The 22843-nt window shown below is 39.6% G+C and overlaps 1 protein-coding gene across 2 annotated transcripts in view; it reads right to left on the bottom strand.

Annotated features, from left to right (window-relative positions):
* LOC308696880 (zinc transporter ZIP4-like) overlaps positions 1-22110 on the bottom strand; it is a 28635-nt gene extending 6525 nt beyond the window's left edge. The window contains exons 1-6 of one of the 2 annotated variants that reach the window (XM_081375812.1): positions 22001-22110; positions 21759-21915; positions 3690-3986; positions 3395-3584; positions 2230-2342; positions 1574-1745 (exon numbers count right to left, since the gene is read on the bottom strand). In XM_081375812.1, the coding sequence (XP_081231938.1) occupies positions 1574-1745; positions 2230-2342; positions 3395-3584; positions 3690-3986; positions 21759-21915; positions 22001-22035 (964 nt within the window). In that variant the 5' untranslated portion in view covers positions 22036-22110. The other variant, XM_081375811.1, reaches the window with a different exon arrangement.
* Between the last annotated feature and the right edge of the window lie 733 nt (positions 22111-22843).

The raw sequence follows: 22843 nt of genomic DNA, 5'->3' as shown, positions 1-22843 counted from the left end.
GTTTGGGGTCGGCAAGATTTTTAACAATGTATTTGAAGGAAGTCTCTTCTGCTCACCAAGGCTGCATTTTTTAATTAGAAACAGTAAAAACAGTGAATTATTTCTACAATTTAAAATAGCTTTTTTCTCTGTGAATATATGATCAAATGTTATTTATTCCTGTGATCAAAGCTGAATTTTCAGCATCATTACTCCAGTCTTCAGTGTCACATGATCCTTCAGAAATCATCCTAATATGATGATTTGATGCTCAAGAAACATTTATGATTATCATCAATGTTGAAAACAGTTTTGCTGCTTCATATTTTTTAGGATTTATTTAAATTTGATATAACATAAATGTATTCACTATTGTTTTTGATCAATTTATAGCGTGAATAAAATTAATTTTGTCAAATAAAAATATGTACATAGTAGTGACACAAATATAAATATCATACAGGCAGATTAATATTTGGCTATTTTCAAATAATATGGCATTGACCAGTTATTATAGCCTTGCACAGAAGTCTTAGTTCCTCTTGTTAAGTCAATTATAAACCTAGATTTTAATGCACATTTTCTGTTTTCAGATGTTGATTAAATAATGAATCAATTTAATTTCTGTAATTTTTTTCTGCTATGTTTGTCACTCTCGTCAAATTAGCTTTACATAATTTTTCACATGATTCATAATGCAGCTCATATTCGGCTTAACTACTGTCATGGCAGACACACAATTTAAACAGAATCTTAAAGGAGAACTCTGGTCAATGTTAACATTGAGCTCATTTTTTTGTACATTTGGAGTGCTGTCAATACAGAGAACAACCACAAAAATCGGTGTTGCCTACACCGAGTTATTCTATTTTTAAAATTTGCACCCTGTTGACTTCAATGGGGCAAGTACTAAACCTGCTTTTAGGCTCTTAACATCCTTGATGTGTCTTTACAAGTGCACAGAAAATGTGAGCGGTTGAAGTCCAAAGTAGTCGATTGCAGAGTTCACGCGCATAGGTTTAGTTACCAATGATCACGCGCGTGAACTCGGCAATCGACTACTTTGGACTTCCACCGAAAACAGGATGTAAACAGGTATTTGCGCTGGCTTAAATAACATCATTTTTATACATATCTTTCACATCTACTGCAGTCAGATCCACCCGTGTTCACTCAGAAGGAATCATCTAACATGACCTGTGCACTTGTAAAGACACATCAAGGATGTTAAGAGCCTAAAAGCAGGTTTAGTACTTGCCCCATTGAAGTCAACAGGGTGCAAATTTTAAAAATAGAATAACTCGGTGTAGGCAACACCGATTTTTGTCGTTGTTCTCTGTATTGACAGCACTCCAAATGTACAATAAAATGAGCTCAATGTTAAAATTGACCGGAGTTCTCCTTTAATGAGCTTAAAGTTAGTAAAAATGACGCGTTTATAGCAGCTGTCTGAATAATGAAACATTCAGCTGAATGCACAGACATCTGAAGGAAGCTTGAGAACTAAGGTTTGTTGTTTAGAATATGTTTCTGTACTTTATATGGATATGCAATGCAGCTCAGACTAACTGTTCAGTGCTGATCCGTCACTCACTCGCAGCTGTGCTCAGAGAATCAGGGGTCACGTGTGTGAAACTGATCTCAGAACAGACTCCGCTGAGGATCTGCTGGATCAGAGCAGGACTGAGCTGTGTGAACTGATCTCGGGTCAGCGATGAAGAGTTCAGCTGGTAGATCCTCAACAGGTCTTCAGCGCTGAAACACGTCTGTAGACAAAACAACCAGACAGTTTGAGACGTGCACATTTTTTATCATTTTCGTATATAATTTGGCTTCAGTTGCTTTCATTGCTCTGATAAGCATGCATGCTTTAATGTGTACAATTCCCTGATTTATTAATTGCATGGATGTCAAATGACAGGCATTATATATTTATATAGATTGTATATGCATGTTTTCATTCTGTTTGCAGTTTCAAATGTGTTTTTTCTGTTTTCATTCAAAAATTGCGAACAAAACATTAGCACTTGTAACAGCTTAATATCAATGAATGATTATCATTACGGACAGATTGCATGGTCTCAGATAGCACATTATGTCACATCAATCAAGAGAGCTAAACATCAATTATTCATGTTGATAGGTCATGTTACAGGCCTCAAAATAACTCCTCATCTAAATCTAAATGATCAGAGTCCTAAAGCATGCAAAGATTTCCATGATGCCCCACACAAACACTGCGTGTCTTACTGTATCCCAGCTGCTGTTATTATGGTGATCCTTCTGATGAGGCTCGAGGTGGACATCTTCATGATCGTCTTCTCCTCCACCCAGATTTAGTGTCTTCAGGAGCTCCTCAAATTCTGAGTAACAATAGCATTATTAAAAATAGACCACAAACCTTCAGCTTTAAACCAAATATTGTACATAAAGTCTAAAGAACATGAACAGGTATTTAAACATACTTTTACTCCAGCAAGGAGAACCCTTTTAAGGTCCATATTAATGTTTTTGCTATAGCCAAGGTTTTGGGTTCGGCAGGGAATGCATGAACTGGTAAAAATTGTGCTTTGAATAAAAGTGTCTGCCAAATACATAAACATAAATGTAGAACACAGAAACCTGAACACTGATCTGAGGACCCTATAATGTGCTTTAGATATAATATTTGCTTTAAAAAGTGAAAAAGTGCCATTTGTATCTGACCTGAGCAGGGTTATTATAGTTAACAAGAAAAAGAAAAACTAAAACCGCAAAAGACACATTTTTGTCACTTGATATAAAATAAATGTTAACTGAAATAAAAAAAAACTTTAAATTTATTTTTAATTCAGCCACAGCAACATTTCTCGTTTTCATTTAGTATAACTCAGTGTTTTTATTATAACTGAAACTAAAACCATAAAAAATCTATTTTACTTGAAATAAAATACATTTTTTAATTTGCCTTATTTCAGTTTGTTGCCAAGACAGAATTTCTCATGTTCGTTTAGTTTAACTAGATGCACTAAAATAACTAACTGGAATAAAAATTAATAAAAACTACACTTTTTTTTTTAAATTACTAACAAAATTACTAACATTTTAGCTAATATGAAAATGGAAAATATAAATATAACATCTATTTTAAAAATAATAACAATAAATATAATATATAATAGTATCTCAAAGATGCTAAAATATCTCTGGTTTAACTTGAAGTACTAAAACCATTTTTTAACTAATAAACAAAATGACTTTAACTAAAATGAAAATAGAAAATAGAAAAACATTCAACATATTTATAAAAACTTTAATGGTATATTAATGATACTAAAATTATTTTTTTATTTTTTTACTTAAATAAAACCGAATGTTCCCACATGAAACATTTTCAGGTTAGTGTAACATCATCAGGATTATCATTGAGTCATACCATGAAGCGTGAGGTTATCAGAGCCAAACTGACTGAAGATGTAATCCAGAAAGTATTGGTTCTGAGGAAGAGCATGAGCTCTGAGACAGTCTCCACGCAGGACATGATAGAGGACGTTTCCCAACACGGCGTCCAGCTCCACGTGATGATCTCCGATCTCCTCCAGGACGTCATTCAGAGAGAGACACGACTGGAAACGTGGATGGACAAATGACAGATGTGTAACTTTGATATATACTATGATGATGCTGAATGATTAGCACGTTAATCCTGAAGCTGTTCTGCTGTTCCTGACCTCATGTGTGTCGGGCTGATAGTGTGTTTCCATCTCGTCGAGCAGCTTCTCCAGACCCTGATATCCTGGGACATCCGGGTGAGGAGGCCGGCTGGTGTCGTTGAGGTCTGAGAGGGTTTGGATGAACTGGTGTGTCTCTGTGTCCCAGTGTCCCGCTCGCACGGCCCTGCAGGTCTCCATCGGAGCGCTCAGGAACAGACAGAACGCAGGAGCTATCGTGAAGAAATCCTCCATCTGGAGCTCCTGAGAACTGCTGTGGTTCCTCAACAGCTGCTGCAGATGTTCAACAGACACACACTACACAGCAGAGAGAGAGAGAGACACGAAAGGTTACAGTTTGTGTGCAGTTTAAGTCTGCCTTTCAACAAACGTAAAGATACTCATGTCATTTATGTCATAATATGGTACATAAAATGCAGGGGTAATAGTAGAAAAAAATCCTGAGCTTGAACTTTTTTACCTGGGAGGTAAGCGCTAAGCCAAGATATATGCCCTGATTAACATAATTGTCAAGCGGGATCCAGGGGTGTGCTCCCCTAGGAGAACATTTTGATAAATAGTCCCTTAAATGATAGAGTCTTGTGACTTTTGTGGATATAAATGGACATCATTCAGACATGAGATGAACAAACCCAATACAAGCCTATATTACAGTAGCAGGGTTCAGTAGGTCAAATTTAAGACCATTTTAATACATTTTAAGACCATAAAGATTGAAATTTAAGACCTACAAAGCATTGCCAAAAAAAAATATTCAAATCGAAGAATTCATTTTATTTCAATGAATTCAGTCATTGAAAAAGCATTTATTTAATTTACAGATAAAGCAATCACATTAGTAACCTTCCACAACCAACAACGCATGTCAGAGAAAAGAACAGAATCAGATATAAAAAAATGTATAGAAAATTTTACTTAGCATATTATACTGTAAAAAACACATAATTAGTTGATTTCAGTTGATCATAACTAGAGATGAAATGGCATGAACATTTCATTTCATGATTATAGTGACAAAAATTATCAAGGTTATCACAAAATCCTGTTCAAAAAGTAGTAATATACTACACAATGAAATCAATTCACCAAGTTTTATGTCGAAAACCAGCAAATAATAACAAATAAAATAAGCATCAATATGCACTTTTTGTTTACATAAACATTAAAATACCATTAAAAATGCTAGCCAGATTTTAAAAGTGTCTTGCAACAATACTAACATGTACAAGTTCAAAAAGTTTTGACAAAAATGTTTTTATAAAAAGATAAACCTATACCTAAACATATTTCAGACTTTAAATGATTATTTATGAAAAGAATGAGTCAAAAATAGATAAATTACTGACATTTACAATGCACTTTAGCTTATCTTTTATTATTAATAGTAAAATTAGGTCCGATTTTCCCGTGGCGTCTGCGCTCTCCACAACGACAAAAAGTTTGAGCGACTAAAGGATTTCCACCATGAGCGCGCTTATTACCGCTTACCACGCGCCTACATTTGAATGAACTTGAGCGCGCAAAAGACGCGATATATGAACGGCCTGTTGGCGAGCCACCTCAAATCAGGCCACGATCATTTTTTCATCAAGTTTGATCTACCTTTATCGACAAGTTTGGGGTCTTCCCTGGCTTCATAAAGTTGCACTCCATGACTTTGGTTATGTTTCGCGCTGCCAGTGTGGGAAACACATTCGTAGTGTATGGGAAACACAAAACAAATTCGCACGTGGAGTGACTGCTGAATCAATCTGATTGGCCAAAACCCTAGACCAACCCCTGCCTACCCTATTACCGACTGGCTGAAGTAGGCTTACTGGTGCGGTTTAGTCAGTGAAAGCAAAGCGCCTCTCACGCGAACCTGATTTTTTTTTTTTTTTTTTGGCGCCGGAGCGCGATCAGGCCTGTAAAATGTGTTTAGTTGTCATGAAAATGGTCCCAATGCAATCTATCTTAATGATCCTTAAATAGGCTTTATTTTCTTTAAGAATTTTTTTATGCAACACTTTAGTTTAGGGTCCAGTTCTCATTATTAAAGGGATAGTTCACTTTGAAATTAATTTTTGATATGTTTTAGCTTACCTCAAGGGCATCCAAGATGTAGGTGTCTTTGTTTCCGCAGTAGTTTCAATTTTGATATTTTTAGGTCGTACCGTTCTTGTCTGTCAGTCATATAATGCAGGTCGATGGACACTGTCTCAAAACACAAGCACAGAGTCCAAATTAAAACAATTCCCCATCGTCCAAATTAAACAATTCCCCATCTTAAGTACACATTGACGGCCTAAGACACGAAACGAGCGGTTTGTGTGAGAAAACGAACAGTATTTATATCGTTGTTATCTCTTGAAAACAGCACACGTCTAAATGATCTGACGGCGCGGGCGGGTATAAATGTATATACATAGATGTCGCCTTGGCTACGCAGTTCATTGGGACGAAACCGTAGCCAAGCGACATCTAGTGTATATCTATACCCGCCCGCGAGCGGGTATAGATGTATACACTAGATGTCGCCTTTGCTACTGCAGTTCATTAGAACGAAACCGTAGCCAAGGCGACATCTATGTACACATCTATACCCGCCCGCGCCGTCAGATCATTTGGACGTGTGCTGTGTTACAAGAGGTAAAAACTATATAAATACTGTTCATTTTCACACACAAACCGCTCGTTTCGTGTCTTAGGCCATCAATGTGTACTTACGATGGGGAATTGTTTAATTTGGACGATGGGGAATTGTTTTAATTTGGACTCTGTGCTTGTGTTTTGATACAGTGACCATCGACCTGCATTATATGACTGACAGACAAAAACGGTTTGACCTAAAAATATCCAAATTGAAACTACTGCGGAAAAAAAGACACCTACATCTTGGATGCCCTTGAGGTAAGCTTAAATATACCAAAATTTATTTTCAAAGTGAACTATCCCTTTAACTAGTGTCTTATTAGTATGTATGTGTATTACTATATTGGCTGTTTGTTAGTAGGCCTACTTATAAAGCATATATTAATGCCTTATTTTACATTGCCATATTCTTCATCCCTTAATCTACCCAATACCTGAATTTAACAACTACCTTACTAACTAACTATTAATAAGCAGGAATTTGGAGTTTGAGGCAAAAGTCGTAGTTAGTTAAAGTGCGTGCACCTGAGACCCGCAGTGATGGATTAATTGACAGCAGCTGTCAGACTCTAAAATGGAGTCTAAAATCTAACACTGTGTCGCTTTTCAGCGCGAGCTGTGTGGATAAGCCCATTTCCACCTCTATTGCGTTGGAGAAGCAATGCACTTGAGCTCTAGACGGGAACTCACGGTCTTCCAGGCCGAGTACATGCAACCACTGGCGCCTAAATTTCCAAGTCTGCTGGAAAGCTATGCAGTCCAACAGTGCTGTTGCAACCAGCAACACTACACCTCCGTACCATCCTGACCACTGTACTAAATACAGATAAATCTCATAGACAGTATATACACTGGACACAGCGAGGTTTCAACGGAGAAAAGTGAAGCAAATTAGAAGCACTCACTTCCTGATGGCTGAGCGTACTGCGCAGACTCAAACTGAGCTTGATGACGTAGATGTGACGTGAGCAACCTGCCTGACAGTTGTAAGTCTTCTAGTAGCTGTGTCAAGAGAAATCTTAATCATTCCCTTTTGAATCTTGCAGAGACGGAGAGCGTGAGTAGGAGCTGTCCATGAGCTAGGAGAGGGAGCAACTTTATGACTCTCTATGGGCTTCTCCCTTGACTTTATCAGACTTTATGCCTCCAAGTCCCCACCGATTTGACTGCGAGCTTCTCCTCCTGTCTATACGGTCATTTCCAGAGAGTCACATGGTTATGACGCAATCGTTAGCCAGTTTTTACAAAAACTGCTTCTATGGGGCCATAACGTAAGATACAAGGTAATGGAGCTTTTTATACATTGTCATGTTTCTTTAGAAATAAATAATGGACAAATGGAGTCTTTAAATGCCTCATATGTAAAGTTATTCACTGTCAAAGTGACGCCAAAATGAATGGGAGTCAATGAAATGCTAACAGCAGGTGATGATAGCCAATGGCGGCCGCCGGGGGTGGTACGCTATTCGAGAGCTCGATTACCCCTCTGATAAATCTACGCTAGCTCGTACCAAGGGCGTGGTGAGCTGGAACCTGCTTGCGTCACGTAGTACCGCGAATCATTTGCCTATCCTTGCCTTGTTTTTGAATACATAAATCAAATAGTGTAAAATACATTTCAGAGAAAGTTTTTCTCAATCTTTTCCACTGGCCGAATTGTATTTTTAATTGATACTTTTAATGGAAACAGATAGGCCTTGGGCATTATTTACACGAAATTATTTTCTCAGACAATCTGGTATTATCATGATAAGCAGTTATCTCTGTGGTTAAAAAGGAAAAGTGTTCAAAAACAAATATTTCTATTGACTAAATTTGAATATAAAAATGTTGTAACTTCTCAGTAATGATTTCATGTTTAAGTGCTTAACTACATTAATTTGAATGGCATATTTAATCTAAATGTTTATATCAGAAGTAAAACATGGTTTAAATCATTATTTTATTTATTTAAACTGTTATTTGCGTCAGTTTCACTAAACGGCCCAACGCGCTCGCTGGCGCGGACATTTAAGAAGGGATGGATATTTGCTTCAAGTGACAGGCTTAGTGAGTGAAATTATATTTGTATTATCTTTCTGTATATGTTAAATTTTCTTTAGATTTTCTGTCTAAAAGTGAGCAAAAAGACACTTAACTCCAACTCACCATCGGTGTCGCCAATTCCCTTTGTCTCCAGACCAAGGGCGAAATTGTCAATCACACATTGGGGGGGACAGCTGTGGGACTTTTTGTGTTGGCGCATGCACACATTTTTTTAATCAAAATAAAATAAAAGTCAGAGTCCGAACACTTAACAGCATTCTAAAGTCAGTGTACTTGTACCTCTAGGGGGGTCCGGGGGAGCATGCCCCAAGAAAATTTTGTACATTTTAAAGGTAAGTTCATTAATCTGGTGCACTTTGAGTCACCCGAATCCACTGTTAAAAATAAATAATCCACCCGCAAACCGCCCGAACCTATGATATTCTCTGATTTAGATATCTGCATCTGATCATCACATTACAATTATTCAAATTCTTAGTGTTAAGCATGATAATATGGTAACATATCACACTGACATAGGCTGATTTAAAATGAACATTTATTTAAAATAAAAGTTCTTCTTTTGCCAAAATTATATTTCCTTAATAGCCTAAACAGAGGCTTTACTCAGTTTGGGCCATGCAAATTATGGGAGTTTCCCAGGAGAAATAACAAACCGGGAGGGGTCCGGGAGATAGGGCTAAAAAACGGGAGAAACCCGGGAAAAACGGGAGTGTTGACAGGTATGGCCAGATGTCTGTCAGATTTCGCGCTCCTAACTCTTCTTCTGTTTGGTTTTTCCTAACTCACTGACGGTGCACGAGCTACTAAAGGTATAGGGAAAACATGACATGGATTTCAGGAGAAATAGGTTTTGTTAATGTATAGTGTAAGGCCAGTCGAATGAATTTGGGAAATGGACCGGCCGGGATTTTATATTTTCGGAGCTGGAAAGAAAGACGTATTTGCAATCACATCGATATTGCCCGCATAATCATACAGTATGATCAAATATTGGGGGGGACAAATTGTCCTTCTTTGAATATTGGGGGGGACGTGTCCCCCTGTCCCCCCATAGAATTACGCCTATGCTCCAGACTGTGCGTACGCACGGCTCAAAGTTTGCTTAAAGGTATGCACATTCTCCCGTCAAGTTTGTTTTTTATAGATCACAACCTTTGCGTGGGAACTGGCATACGTACGTTTCCATCCCCGTTTTGTGCGTACGCACGCTTTATAAATGAGACCCCAGATCACCATGCTGATCGCGTGAGCAAAGTGCGCACTTTTCTTTAAATCACGCAGCATAAACAGAATGCCTGTATAGGCTACTTAATTAAAGTATTGTAAAATATAACGCTAGAGACCTTTATGTTAGGCTATAAATTTTACATCTCGTGTGTTGGGAAAAGGGAGAAGAGTGAGTTCGGCAAAAGGCAGATTCGGGTCGAACGCGTCAAAAGCTACTTTTAAGCACCTCACGCCTTACGACCTATGCCACTGCAGATATTTTGTGGTGGGTGTCTTTTTGCCAAAAAGACAGGCACTTAGTGCAAATATACGCTCCATTATCGGAAATGTAAAAAAATAAGGATTTTTCTTCCACTCCAAAAATCTTTTGGTGTGGTGGGGGCTCTCACTGGCGCCCCCCAGCTGTTTGCGCCCTAGGCGACCGCCTAGTTTGCCTATGCCTAGAAACGGCCCTGTGTGAGAAGCCCAGTAATAAAGCCAAAAGTCTGGGAGTGCCAGACCTACCTCTTGTTTAGGTTTACAGAGATGTGCCTTCTTAACTCTGTGATTTTTGTATCCCCACAAAAAAGGAAGAATAATCGAATCCAACTTCCTAAAGAAGGATTTCGGTAGAAAGATTGGAACATTCTGGAAAAGATATAATATCTGTGGTAAAAATATCATTTTAATTGCATTTATTCTGCCGCACAGAGAAATCGGAAGTGCTCTCCAAAATTGAATATTTGTTTGCAATTTGGAAATTAAAGGGGTAAAGTTGGCCTTTAAAAGTGAAGAATATTTAATGCTAACAACAATTCCAAGATAAGTAAATCTTTCCATTGAAACATTAAAAGGAGAAGATTGCATCGCAGACAAATCTTTTAGTCCAATCTTTTAGCCCAGAATAACCGGCAGACTCAAATGGAGTTTGGTATATAGCAGGATATCATCTGCATATAAAGATATTTTATTGGCTGCATTTAAGGTGTTAAAGCCATGAATAGAAGGGTCAGAATGAATGGATTGAGCAAGAGGCTCCACGGTCAACGCAAATAAGAGAGGAGAAAAGGGGACAACCTTGCCTGGTCCCTCTATGAAGATTAAAGGGACCAGACAAAGTATTATTGGTTAATACCTGTGCTGTAGGACTTTTATACAAAATCTTAATAAATTTATCACCCATATCAAATTTTCTTAATACTGCGAAAAGATAGTGCCATTCCACTCGGTCAAAGGCTTTTTCAGCATCGAGAGAGATTATTACCAGATTGTCTTGAATAGCTTTGGAGTGGTGCATTACACTCACCTAAAGGATTATTAGGAACACCATACTAATACTGTGTTTGACCCCCTTTCGCCTTCAGAACTGCCTTAATTCTAAATGGCATTGATTCAACAAGGTGCTGAAAGCATTCTTTAGAAATGTTGGCTCATATTGATAGGATAGCATCTTGCAGTTGATGGAGATTTGGGGGGTGCACATCCAGGCCACGAAGCTCCCGTTCCACCACATCCCAAAGATGCTCTATTGGGTTGAGATCTGGTGACTGAGGGGGCCATTTTAGTACAGTGAACTCATTGTCATGTTCAAGAAACCAATTTGAAATGATTCGAGTTTTGTGACATGGTGCATTATGCTGCTGGAAGTAGCCATCAGTGGATGGGTACATGGTGGTCATAAAGGGATGGACATGGTCAGAAACGATGCTCAGGTAGACTGTCGCATTTAAACGATGCCCAATTGGCACTAAGGGGCCTAAAGTGTGCCAAGAAAACATCCCCCACACCATTACACCAACACCACCAGCCTGCACAGTGGTAACAAGACATGATGGATCCATGTTCTCACTCTGTTTACGCCAAATTCTGACTCTACCATCTGAATGTCTCAACAGAAATCAAGACTCATCAGACCAGGCAACATTTTTCCAGTCTTTAACTGTCCAATTTTGGTGAGCTTGTGCAAATTGTAGCCTCTTTTTCCTATTTGTAGTGGAGATGAGTGGTACCTGGTGGGGTCTTCTGCTGTTGTAGCCCATCCGCCTCAAGGTTGTGCGTGTTGTGGCTTCACAAATGCTTTGCTGCATACCTCGGTTGTAACGGTTATTTCAGTCAAAGTTGCTCTTCTATCAGCTTGAATCAGTCGGCCCATTCTCCTCTGACCTCTAGCATCAACAAGGCATTTTCGCCCACAGGACTGCCGCATACTGGATGTTTTTCCCTTTTCACACCATTTTTTGTAAACCATAGAAATGGTTGTGTGTGAAAATCCCAGTAATTGAGCAGATTGTGAAATACTCAGACCGGCCCGTCTGGCACCAACAACCATGCCATGGTCAAAATTGCTTAAATTACCTTTCTTTCCCATACTGACATTCAGTTTGGAGTTCAGGAGATTGTCTTGACCAGGACCACACCCCTAAATGCATTGAAGCAACTGCCATGTGATTGGTTGATTAGATAATTGCATTAATGAGAAATTGAACAGGTGTTCCTAATAATCCTTTAAGAGAGTGTATATTGAAAAGACACCTAGTATTTTGTGAGACATTTCTGCATGGAATCAATCAATTCTGATCGGGATGAATTAGACCACTAATTAATCTACCAAGTCTATTTGCAAGTGTTTTTGACAACATCTTCTGATCGACATTAAGAAGAGAAATCGGTCTGTATCTTTCGACCTCCTCTGTATTTTTACCTTTTTTGGGAATAACAGTTATGATTGCTTCATTGAATCTCGGTGGCAGTCCATTCATTGATGCCTCCTCAAATGTTCTGAGCAGGTAGGGGGAGAGGGAATCACTAAATTTTTTATATAATTCAGACGGCAAGCCAGCCGGGCCTGGAGTTTTACCATTCTTTAAGAAGTTTATTGTGCCCTTTAACTCTCCTAAAGATATATCCTTATTAAGGGAATCATGCTCATCCTGAGTAAGAGAGGGAAGGTTGCATTTATTTAGAAACGTATCCATAGCTTCTAAGTCAGTACAAGGGTCTGAGGAATATAAAGTTGAATAGAATTTTTTAAAGCATGTTTATATCCTTGGATGAAATACATTGTGCTCCATGCTTTGTCTTGATCTTATTAATTAATCTTATTGTCTTGTCACTTTCTAATTTAAGTAACTGTCTCGCAAGCAATTTATGTGGCTTTTCCCCGAATTCAAAATATTTCTGTTTAATGAAGAGGAATGATTTACTTAATTCACTGCAGGGACGGCAGTGGTTCAGTGGTTCATGCTGATTGTCTACAAACCGAAAGGTTGGTGGTTCAATCCCCGGTTCCACCTGACCAAGTGTCGAGGTGTCCATGTGCAAGACACCTAACCCCAGCTGCTCTCGACGAGCTGGATGGCGCCTTGCATGGCTGACACCGCCGTCGGTGTGTGAATGGGTGAACGTGAGGCTATGTAAAGCGCTTTGGTGGCCATAGGTCTGTGAAAGCGCTATATAAATGCAGTCCATTTACCATTTAATTTATCTTAAACAATTTTATTGTACTCATATCTTAACTGTAGAATTTTATTGTAAGTTTTTAATGAGGGAGTTTGTGCATTTTCCTTATCTAATTGGTGAATTTGTTTCCCTAACTCTAAAAGTTTTCATTTATGCAGTTTATTTCTGGACCCCTGATACGAGATAACACATTCTCCTAAAAAGGCTTTCAGTGTTTCCCAAAGTAATCCTGGTGAAACTTCGGGAGTGTCATTTTTCTCAAAAAATATTTCCATTTGTGTAAGCATGAAATCGTAAAATTTAGGATCATCGACAAGTCGAGGATCCTAAATGGATCCTATATGGAGGTGAAACAGTCTTCATATATCCACTAAGTTAGAGTTATTAATAAATGCATTTATTAATAACTTGAATTAGAGTGAGGTGCTCTTTTAGATGATGATCTGTCCAAGTACACATCTATAGGACACAATTAAAGTCCCTCCCTATGATGAGATTAGTTTGAGACATATTTGGGATAAGAGCCAACACTTTCTTGAAAAAATCTGGGTCGTCATAATTTGGGGCGTAGACATTCACTAAAGTAATAGGAAAGGAATGTATCTCACCAGACAAGATACATAACTTTGTTATTATTCATAACTAATTTTAAAAAGCGCTATATAATAAATGTGACTAAGAGAGAATTGTGACGAAGGCACTTGATCACGTATTGTTATTTTACAGTTGGATGTGCAGGTGCCACCTAAAGCACAAGAGACTGAAATCGGCGACGAGGTATGTTATTATCGTCTCAAACGGGCACATGAAAGAGCATAATTTCAAAATATTAATTTTCATGCATCCTGAATAAAACACAATGTATTGTTGCGGACACTTCCAATCTCCCCAGGGACAACAGATGGAAATAAGCTGGCAGCTATAGATGTGGTGCAAAACATCTCTTCTCTTGTGAGAATAATTTCTTTTAAATGAATTAAATATTTCATTCCTTTTTTGTACTCCTCTCTTTAATGAAGGAACTAAAGATAGTCAACCCGACCTCAGGATCGCAGTTGGATGGCTGCGGAAAAACTGCCACTCATTCAGAGGATCTGTGAAAGTGCCGTGGTATCTGAACTTAAAGAAGGAAGACCAGGAAAAGGCCCTTTTTAAACTTGATCAGGCAGAAAAACAAGATGATCTGGAACTGGCCGAAGAGCCTTTCATGTTTCGGTTCCAGTTTAAAGAAGACATGGAAGTTTTTCTTTGCAAGTGTCATGATGAAAAGCACTTCAGGATTAACTCCATTTGTATTTGTTTTTCTCTTGAGAATTACTGTTAAATATGTGCCTGCATAACTTTTATAAGAATGATTTTCTTTGGTTTGATTTAGTTTTATAACTATTATTTAGTTCGAGTTTGTATTTTTATTTAATTACTATTATTTATTTGGAGCAGGTACAGCTAGTGTGATTCTTTTGATATTTCAGTGAAAGAAAAACTTAATTTTTATTTTTTCAGTCCATCATATGATTGTTGTGTATGGTCTATGAAAAAATGGTTGGTTGAGAATTAAAAATGATTTTCAATTAAATCAAATGTTCAAACGCTCAAGCTTTGTTTTCATTGTATTATTTTTTTTTGTTTTAAGTTTTGTTCAAATATATTGTTAATCATTTGACTCAGCAAAACAAATGGATAAAGTATAATTTTAACTTTAAAAGAAGCTATTTACATTTGTATATTTTAGCTATTATGCCAGCAGCCGCAGCTGGAACCAGCTTCCAGAGGAGATCAGACGTGCTCCTACAGTAATCACATTCAAATCCAGACTCAAAACCCATCTGTTTAGCTATGCATTTAATGATTGAGCACTGTGCCACTGTTCGTCCGACTGTTTGTACTGTACTGTTATTTTATTACATTTTTTTAAACTGTTTTAATTACTCTTATTTCTTTTTATTATTTTAATTTCTTCTATGTAAAGCACTTTGAATTTTCATTGTGTATGAAATGTGCTATATAAATAAACTTGCCTTGCCTTGCCTATTGTCTTTTGTTAAAGGTGGGGTATGTGATCTGCCATCGATCAGTCTGATCGGCCGGCAGATTTTGAAAATACACAACTCAAATGGTCCTACCTCTTTCCTCCAACGCTGGCTCTGACTCCACCCGTGTGTGTGTGTGTGCGAGGGGGGTGGGGGGAGGGGGTATGGTACGACCGTTTGATTGACGCACTTACTGTCCAATGATTCTAGGTGGTCTTGGAAATGATTGGCTGGAGTTTTTCGAGTCCACAGATGATTAAATTGCTTAATTTTCATTTCAGTGCTTCTAACTCAGTGGCTGTAAGTGGGCTAGGAATAGGATTTCAAGTGATTTTGAAAAAATGGACAAAAAAGACAATAGGACAAAACACAATAGGACACTTAATAGGACAAAATATAATTATTATCTTTTATACCATGGTCTGGATGAATACACGATTCTGATTGGCTGCAGGGTGTCCATTAAAAAGTGATAGAGGACACCTAATAATAAACCGTCAGGCGTAAACCAAGTTATTGTTTGTAAAAACTTTATATTTGATTGTAAAACTAATTCAAATATAAACTAATGTTTTAAAAATGTGTTATTTGGCAAGTGACCGTGGTGTAAGCGGGTTAATGCCCTTCGAGGTGTCCATTTTCATGTATTAATGAACTTCGGCGGAGGCAACCGCCTCGCTGTCATCCATTAAAGGGTAACTAAACCCCTGGTCAGAGCCTGACTCTACCCACTGGCAATATTTGAAAAATGCTAGAAAAGTGGGCAGAGCCCAGTGGAGATAAAGGGGACGAACCGAAGGCGGGGCTGAGCGGGGGTGGGGATGCGTGGACCTGAGACCCGCAGTGACAGATTAATTGACAGCTGCTGTCAGACTCTAAAATGTAGAGTGACTCACAGGGTCGCAAGACGACGTAAAGTACATGCATCTAATGAGTTTTATTGAGTTGATGTCAATAGCGCGCGCTCTCTGTAGGCATATTCATATTTTGCCGCTATGTGAAAAAATCCAGAAAAATGCACCGGCGCGTTTGTCGACCCCAGAGGATAAACTTTAGCCTAACCATAAATTGTGCTTAAAATCTATATGATCACTCACATCAAGGGCGAAATTGTCAATCACACATTGGGGGGGGACAGCTGTGGGACTTTTTGTGTTGGCACATGCACACATTTTTTTAATCAAAATAAAATAAAAGTACAACAGTCATGCTGTTAAGTGTACTTGTACCTCTAGGGGGGTCCGGGGGCATGCTCCCCCAGAAGAAAATTTTGTACATTTTAAAGGTAAGTTCATTAATCTGGTGCACTTTGAGTCACCCGAATCCACTGTTAAAAATAAATAATCCACCCGCAAACCGCCCGAACCTATGATATTCTCTGATTTAGATATCTGCATCTGATCATCACATTACAATTATTCAAATTCTTAGTTAAGCATGATAATATGGTAACATATCACACTGACATAGGCTGATTTAAAATGAACATTTATTTGAAATAAAAGTTCTTCTTTTGGCAAAATCATATTTCCTTAATAGCCTAAACAGAGGCTTTACTCCCTTCAAACTTAAAATTGTCCATTTTTCATTACATCACTGTTTGGCCGCCTCATAATTCTCTATGCAGGAAAAACTCTGGCAATAACCATAAATGGAAACATAAATTTACAACTGTACTTCGGTTTCTTTGCGACGACACCGCCGTCACCTGCCATGTCTATCGGCTCGCTTTCGGATTAAACTTTCCACGACTGCACAACTGGGTTATAGGTTGCCAGGTTGAGGTGACAAACGGGTTGATATTGTATATGGTGTGTGGATTGTGTGAATAAAATACAATATAAAATGCATTTAATACAAGATCTGGCAACTGGTCAACATTAGACAAACATATTGGTCCGATTATGCATAAAGGAGTTTGGGCCATGCAAATTATGGGAGTTTCCCGGGAGAAATAACAAACCGGGAGGGGTCCGGGAGATAGGGCTAAAAATCGGTAGAAACCCGGGAAAAACGGGAGTGTTGACAGGTATGGCCAGATGTCTGTCAGATTTCGCGCTCCTAACTCTTCTTCTGTTTGGTTTTTCCAACTCACTGACGGTGCACGAGCTACTAAAGGTATAGGGAAAACATGACATGGATTTCAGGAGAAATAGGTTTTGTTAATGTATAGTGTAAGGCCAGTCGAATGGATTTGGGAAATGGACCGGCCGGGATTTTATATTTTCGGAGCTGGAAAGAAAGACGTATTTGCAATCACATCGATATTGCCCACATAATCAAGTATGATCAAATATTGGGGGGGACAAATTGTCCTTCTTTCAATATTGGGGGGGACGTGTCCCCCTGTCCCCCCATAGAATTACGCCTATGACTCACATCAAGACGCCGCTGCGGTGGTGGAGTCCATGCAGGAGGAGCAGCGCTTGGCAGTGCGTCGCTTTTCAGCGCGAGCTGTGTGGAGAAGCCCATTTCCACCTCTATTGCGTTGGAGAAGCAATGCACTTGAGCTCTAGACGGGAACTCACGGTCTTCCAGGCCAAGTGCATGCAACCACTGGTGCCTAAATTTCCAAGTCTGCTGGAAAGCTATGCAGTCCAACAGTGCTGTTGCAACCAGCAACACTACACCTCCGTACCATCCTGACCACTGTACTAAATACAGATAAATCTCATAGACAGTATATACACTGGACACAGCGAGGTTTTAACGGAGAAAAGTGAAGCAAATTAGAAGCACTCACTTCCTGATGGCTGAGCGTACTGCGCAGACTCAAACTGAGCTTGATGACGTAGATGTGACGTGAGCAACCTGCCTGACAGTTGTAAGTCTTCTAGTAGCTGTGCCAAGAGAAATCTGAATCATTCCCTTATGAATCTTGCAGAGACGGAGAGCGTGAGTAGGAGCTGTCCATGAGCTAGGAGAGGGAGCAACTTTATGACTCTCTATGGGCTTCTCCCTTGACTTTATCAGACTTTATGCCTCCAAGTCCCCACCGATTTGACTGCGAGCTTCTCCTCCTGTCTATACGGTCATTTCCAGAGAGTCACATGGTTATGACGCAATTGTTAGCCTGTTTTTACAAAAACTGCTTCTACGGGGCCATAATGTAAGATACAAGGTAATGGAGCTTTTTATACATTGTCATGTTTCTTTAGAAATAAAAGAAACGGCCCCCGGGGGTGGTACGCTATTCGAGAGCTCGATTACCCCTCTGATAAATCTACGCTAGCTCGTACCAAGGGCGTGGTGAGCTGGAACCTGCTTGCGTCACATAGTACTGCTTACGTCACGTAGTACCGCGAACATCCAATAGGAATATTCAACTGCAGTAGCCACCGTTCAACCTGAAGAGGGCAGCACTCTTTTTTACACCATATATTGTAGAATTAAAACATTTTATACCCAAATGTCAAAAAAGTTACTTGAATCAATGAACAGCCCATTCTTATAGATCATTGTAACGAGGTATGATGTTATGGGAAGAAGGAGGCGGGAACCGGGGAACATTCAACAATATTTAATAAATAAAATGAAACAAATACAAAATGAAAGTAAAAGCCAGCAGCCCCTCACGGACGACTGCTGGCAACACCAAACAGAAAACAAAACACAACATCAAATAAAATCAGGCCTGTCCTCTCTCGCTCTTCACTGTCGTCGCTCCTCCTTTATGCTTCCGCTCCTCCGTGAGAGATGCGAGACCGGTGCGTCGCGCAGGTGTCGCGCATTTGCAATCACGCCACCGGCCTCGTGCCGTCCTCCCACGGCCCTCGACCTCGTCCTGCTCGCCACATACCCCCATCGCCCCTCGCAGGCCGGGGGGTACCACCGAGGCTGCGCCTACTCCCCCCCCCCCTCCCGTGGTACCTGGGGGTATGGACAGACGAGGCGAGAGAAAAGGAGACGGAAGCATGAGGAGCGACAGAGACGAGAGAGGGGAGAGAGGAGAAACAAACAAACAAAAAAAAATTCTTGATCCGGTTCCCGGACACACTGCCGCTCGGTCCTCAACCAGCTGAGAGTCACTCGCGGTGCCATGCGATGGCACTGGACATCCGTTGGGGGACGGCTCGACGCTCCTCCGCCTCCTGGCGGACGGCGATGGCTCCTCCGATCGAGGGCAGCTGGCAGCGAGCCTCCCGTCCCCTGCTCCGCCCCCATCATGGCCGACGGCAACAGGCTCCGGCCCACGGCGAACGGGAGCGACTCCTCCGCTCCCTCGCGGATGGCAGCCATCCCTCCTCGACCCAGGAGGACGGCAGCGAGCTCTCCGTCCCACCAGATCTTCTTTCGATCCAGCACCATCGCCTCGGGCAGCAATCGGCGGCAGACGCTCCCTCGTGCTGCCCGACCTCCTCAGCACCGCGATACCTCCCAGCAGCGAGGGCTCTCCGACAGCGTGTCCCTCCTTCCTCCCGGGTTTCGGCACCAATGTAACGAGGTATGATGTTATGGGAAGAAGGAGGCGGGAACCGGGGAACATTCAACAATATTTAATAAATAAAATGAAACAAATACAAAATGAAAGTAAAAGCCAGCAGCCCCTCACGGACGACTGCTGGCAACACCAAACAGAAAACAAAACACAACATCAAATAAAATCAGGCCTGTCCTCTCTCGCTCTTCACTGTCGTCGCTCCTCCTTTATGCTTCCGCTCCTCCGTGAGAGATGCGAGACCGGTGCGTCGCGCAGGTGTCGCGCATTTGCAATCACGCCACCGGCCTCGTGCCGTCCTCCCACGGCCCTCGACCTCGTCCTGCTCGCCACAATCATTAACTAAAAAAAGCTGGTTTAGGGTTTAGTTACCCTTTAATACCTGACAATGGACACCTCGTCAGGCATTAACTATAGACTGTAAAAAAATATGGACGTAGTATCCGTGACGTCACCCGTAGGTTTCTGAAGACCGTTTTTGAAGCCTAAAGTGGGCGGAGCTGGCCGTTGCCATCTTGGAAAAAAAGCACAAAACACTGCAGAGGTGGCAAGTTCAGCAGCTAAAATTTTCTGAAGTGAAGTGACGGCTAACAGACAAACGGCTAGCATTGACATCAGCGGCAATCCACCTCTCACTCAAGTGGCCACACCCTTAATTATGCAGAACTTTAAATATTAATCAATTAAACGGATAAGTTATAAAAAAAATTCACCCCCCTCACAGTTGTCATGAAGGGCAAAATTAGCTGTATAGACCAAAGCCACATACAGACACCAGGCTGTAAACATGTTTTTTTCTGCTGTAAAGTTGGTAATTTTAACATGGGGGAGATACAGATTTGACTCACTTGTGCAGCCAGCCTCAAGCGGCCAGTCAATGAATTGCAGTTTAACTCACTTCCATGTTGGTTTCAAGAGAGAGAAGGGGAGGTTGCCGCTTGGCATTAACCCTTACATAGAGGACACCTAATAAATAAACCGTCAGGCGTAACCAGGGAAACCAGGTTATTGTTTGTAAAAACTTTAGATTTCGATTGTAAAACTAATTAAAATATAAACTAATGTTTTAAAAATGTGTTATCTGGCAAGGGACCATGCCCTTCGAGGTGTCCATTTTTAGGTATTAATGGACTTAATGGAGGCAACCTCATGCCTCACCGTCCTCCATTAACGTAATACCTGACAATGGACACCTCGTCGGGCATTAACCCATTGCAACTCAGTTTTATTAACCCGACTGCAGGAAAAACAACAATAACGTAGTATACACTAGAACATTATAAACTGACTGAATAGGTCATCAAAATAAAACATATATTAGCCTACTTGTGTGCTTTTTTGATGTGTGTGTGTGTGTGTGTGTGTGTGTGTGTGTGTGTGTGTGTGTCTTTGAGCATGTGTTTGATGGTTTTTTGGATGTGCGCGCTCTTCGTGGCAAAAAAGTAGGGGGTTGAGTGTGACGGGGTTGTTAGATAATTTTCACAAGTCATAGAATTCTATGTTTATTTGATGTAACAGGGTTGAGTCGTTGAGCTTGACAACCACACTATCACAATTCTAAATAAGTTATAGTTATAAAAGAGGGTGGTAACTTGTCTGTGTCTACACATAGTGTTGTTCAGAAGACTTCTATGATGTTACTTCCTGTTATTGATGTCACATAAGGATCTATTCATTATTTTTAATGGGGGAGAATGATTTGTGTAACGGGGTTGAGGGATTACTGAGGGACGGAACTAATTAATGTGATTTGAATGAAAAATCATGAATTTACTAATATAAAGTTAGTAAAGGTTAGGCTATAATTTCTAATATAAAGATCATATGTATGCCATTATTTTTAAACTTTATTAAAGGAGACATTTCAATTGATACAAAAAGCTTTTAAAAATAGATGTTGGTGGTGACCCAATATGAAAAATACACTTAAAAAGGGCAGAGGGACACAAATCATACCGGTTTCGTGGAATGACCTATATACCTATATATATATATATATATATATATATATATATATATATATATATATATATATATATATATATATATATATATATATATATATATATATATATATATATATATATATATCTTTTCAATTAAATAGTTTTAAAAGAAAACTTTATAATAACTTTGTTTTAAACTTTCCAAAACATGGAAGTAGCGCAATGCCTTGCTGCGCCAACTTCCAGCATCAGAAACCGTCGTTAGGCTGGCGCTGTCGTCCTTACACTAAATTTCTCAAATCCGCCTTACCTTCCCACAGAACACACCGGAGCAGAGCAGGCGGTTCTCCAGCCTCTCAAACACCGAGAGAAGACCATCTTCTGTGAGGAACTCTTCACCTGGAGACACCAGATCCACAACTCGCGCGAAAACATCATGTTTACCCCCGCGCACTCCTATACTCAGACTGAGGCAGGCAGCGAGAAATAAAACACCGTTAGTCTCCATTATCTGTGTGTTTTTCCCGAAACCACGACTGTCTTCATACGCACACACGAGCTTCAGAGATCCTCACACAGGTGATCATGTCTCTGCTCAGGTAGAAGCTCCTGCTGTCCTCCACACTGAACGCTGATTGGTCAAGAGAAACTCTTCCCTTCACCTGCGCAAAATGCTTCAGACAGGACTAATATTTGATTAAATAATGAATATGATGATAAAATAAAGTAAATTTATTATTATTATAATAAATGTATTGAAACTAAATGTAATTAAATTTTATGGAATAATGACCACAGTGCTTTTAAGAAAAGTGCGATTTTAACCAATTTATAGCAAATGTGTTTGCTGCAGTTATAGCCAACTAAACACTTCAGAGCAATTTTCCTCTATGAAAAGTTAAAATTGATAAATGAAGTCGTTGTCTCTGCAAACTTAAGATGTGTTTTTGGGACACGGTGTGTTGTATTATTGCCAGTGGATCAATGTCGCCTCCTGTGGGAAGCATCTGACAATGAATCGATATGGAGAGAAGGATGCAGAATTGTAATTCTAAGTAAAAAAGGAAGAATTAAAAAGCCTCATTTTGATTCAACTGGATGTTTATGTTGTATACTTTTTTTTTTTTTAAATCGTTGAAAAACTTTAGATGAAAATTCATGTATGGTGTAGGGTAGGGCAGATCCTAAATGAATGCGCCAGTGTCCCCTGCTGTCACCTAACAAGATATTTATAAATAAGCTAGTGTATTGCTTATCTATAAATGATTTGTATTAATTAAAATTAATTTATTGAATAACTTTCTATTTTTGACAAGTCCATTTCCCAGATTTGATTAAACACTACATCATTCTTCTTCATCACATGCGATTAGTGCTCAAATAGTGTTCAAAAAC

Source organism: Scardinius erythrophthalmus (genome assembly GCF_964197995.2).
Source record: "Scardinius erythrophthalmus genome assembly, chromosome: 10".
NCBI lineage: Eukaryota > Metazoa > Chordata > Actinopteri > Cypriniformes > Leuciscidae > Scardinius > Scardinius erythrophthalmus.
Note: the sequence above shows the minus strand (reverse complement) of the source record. Positions and strands in the feature narration are given on the sequence as shown.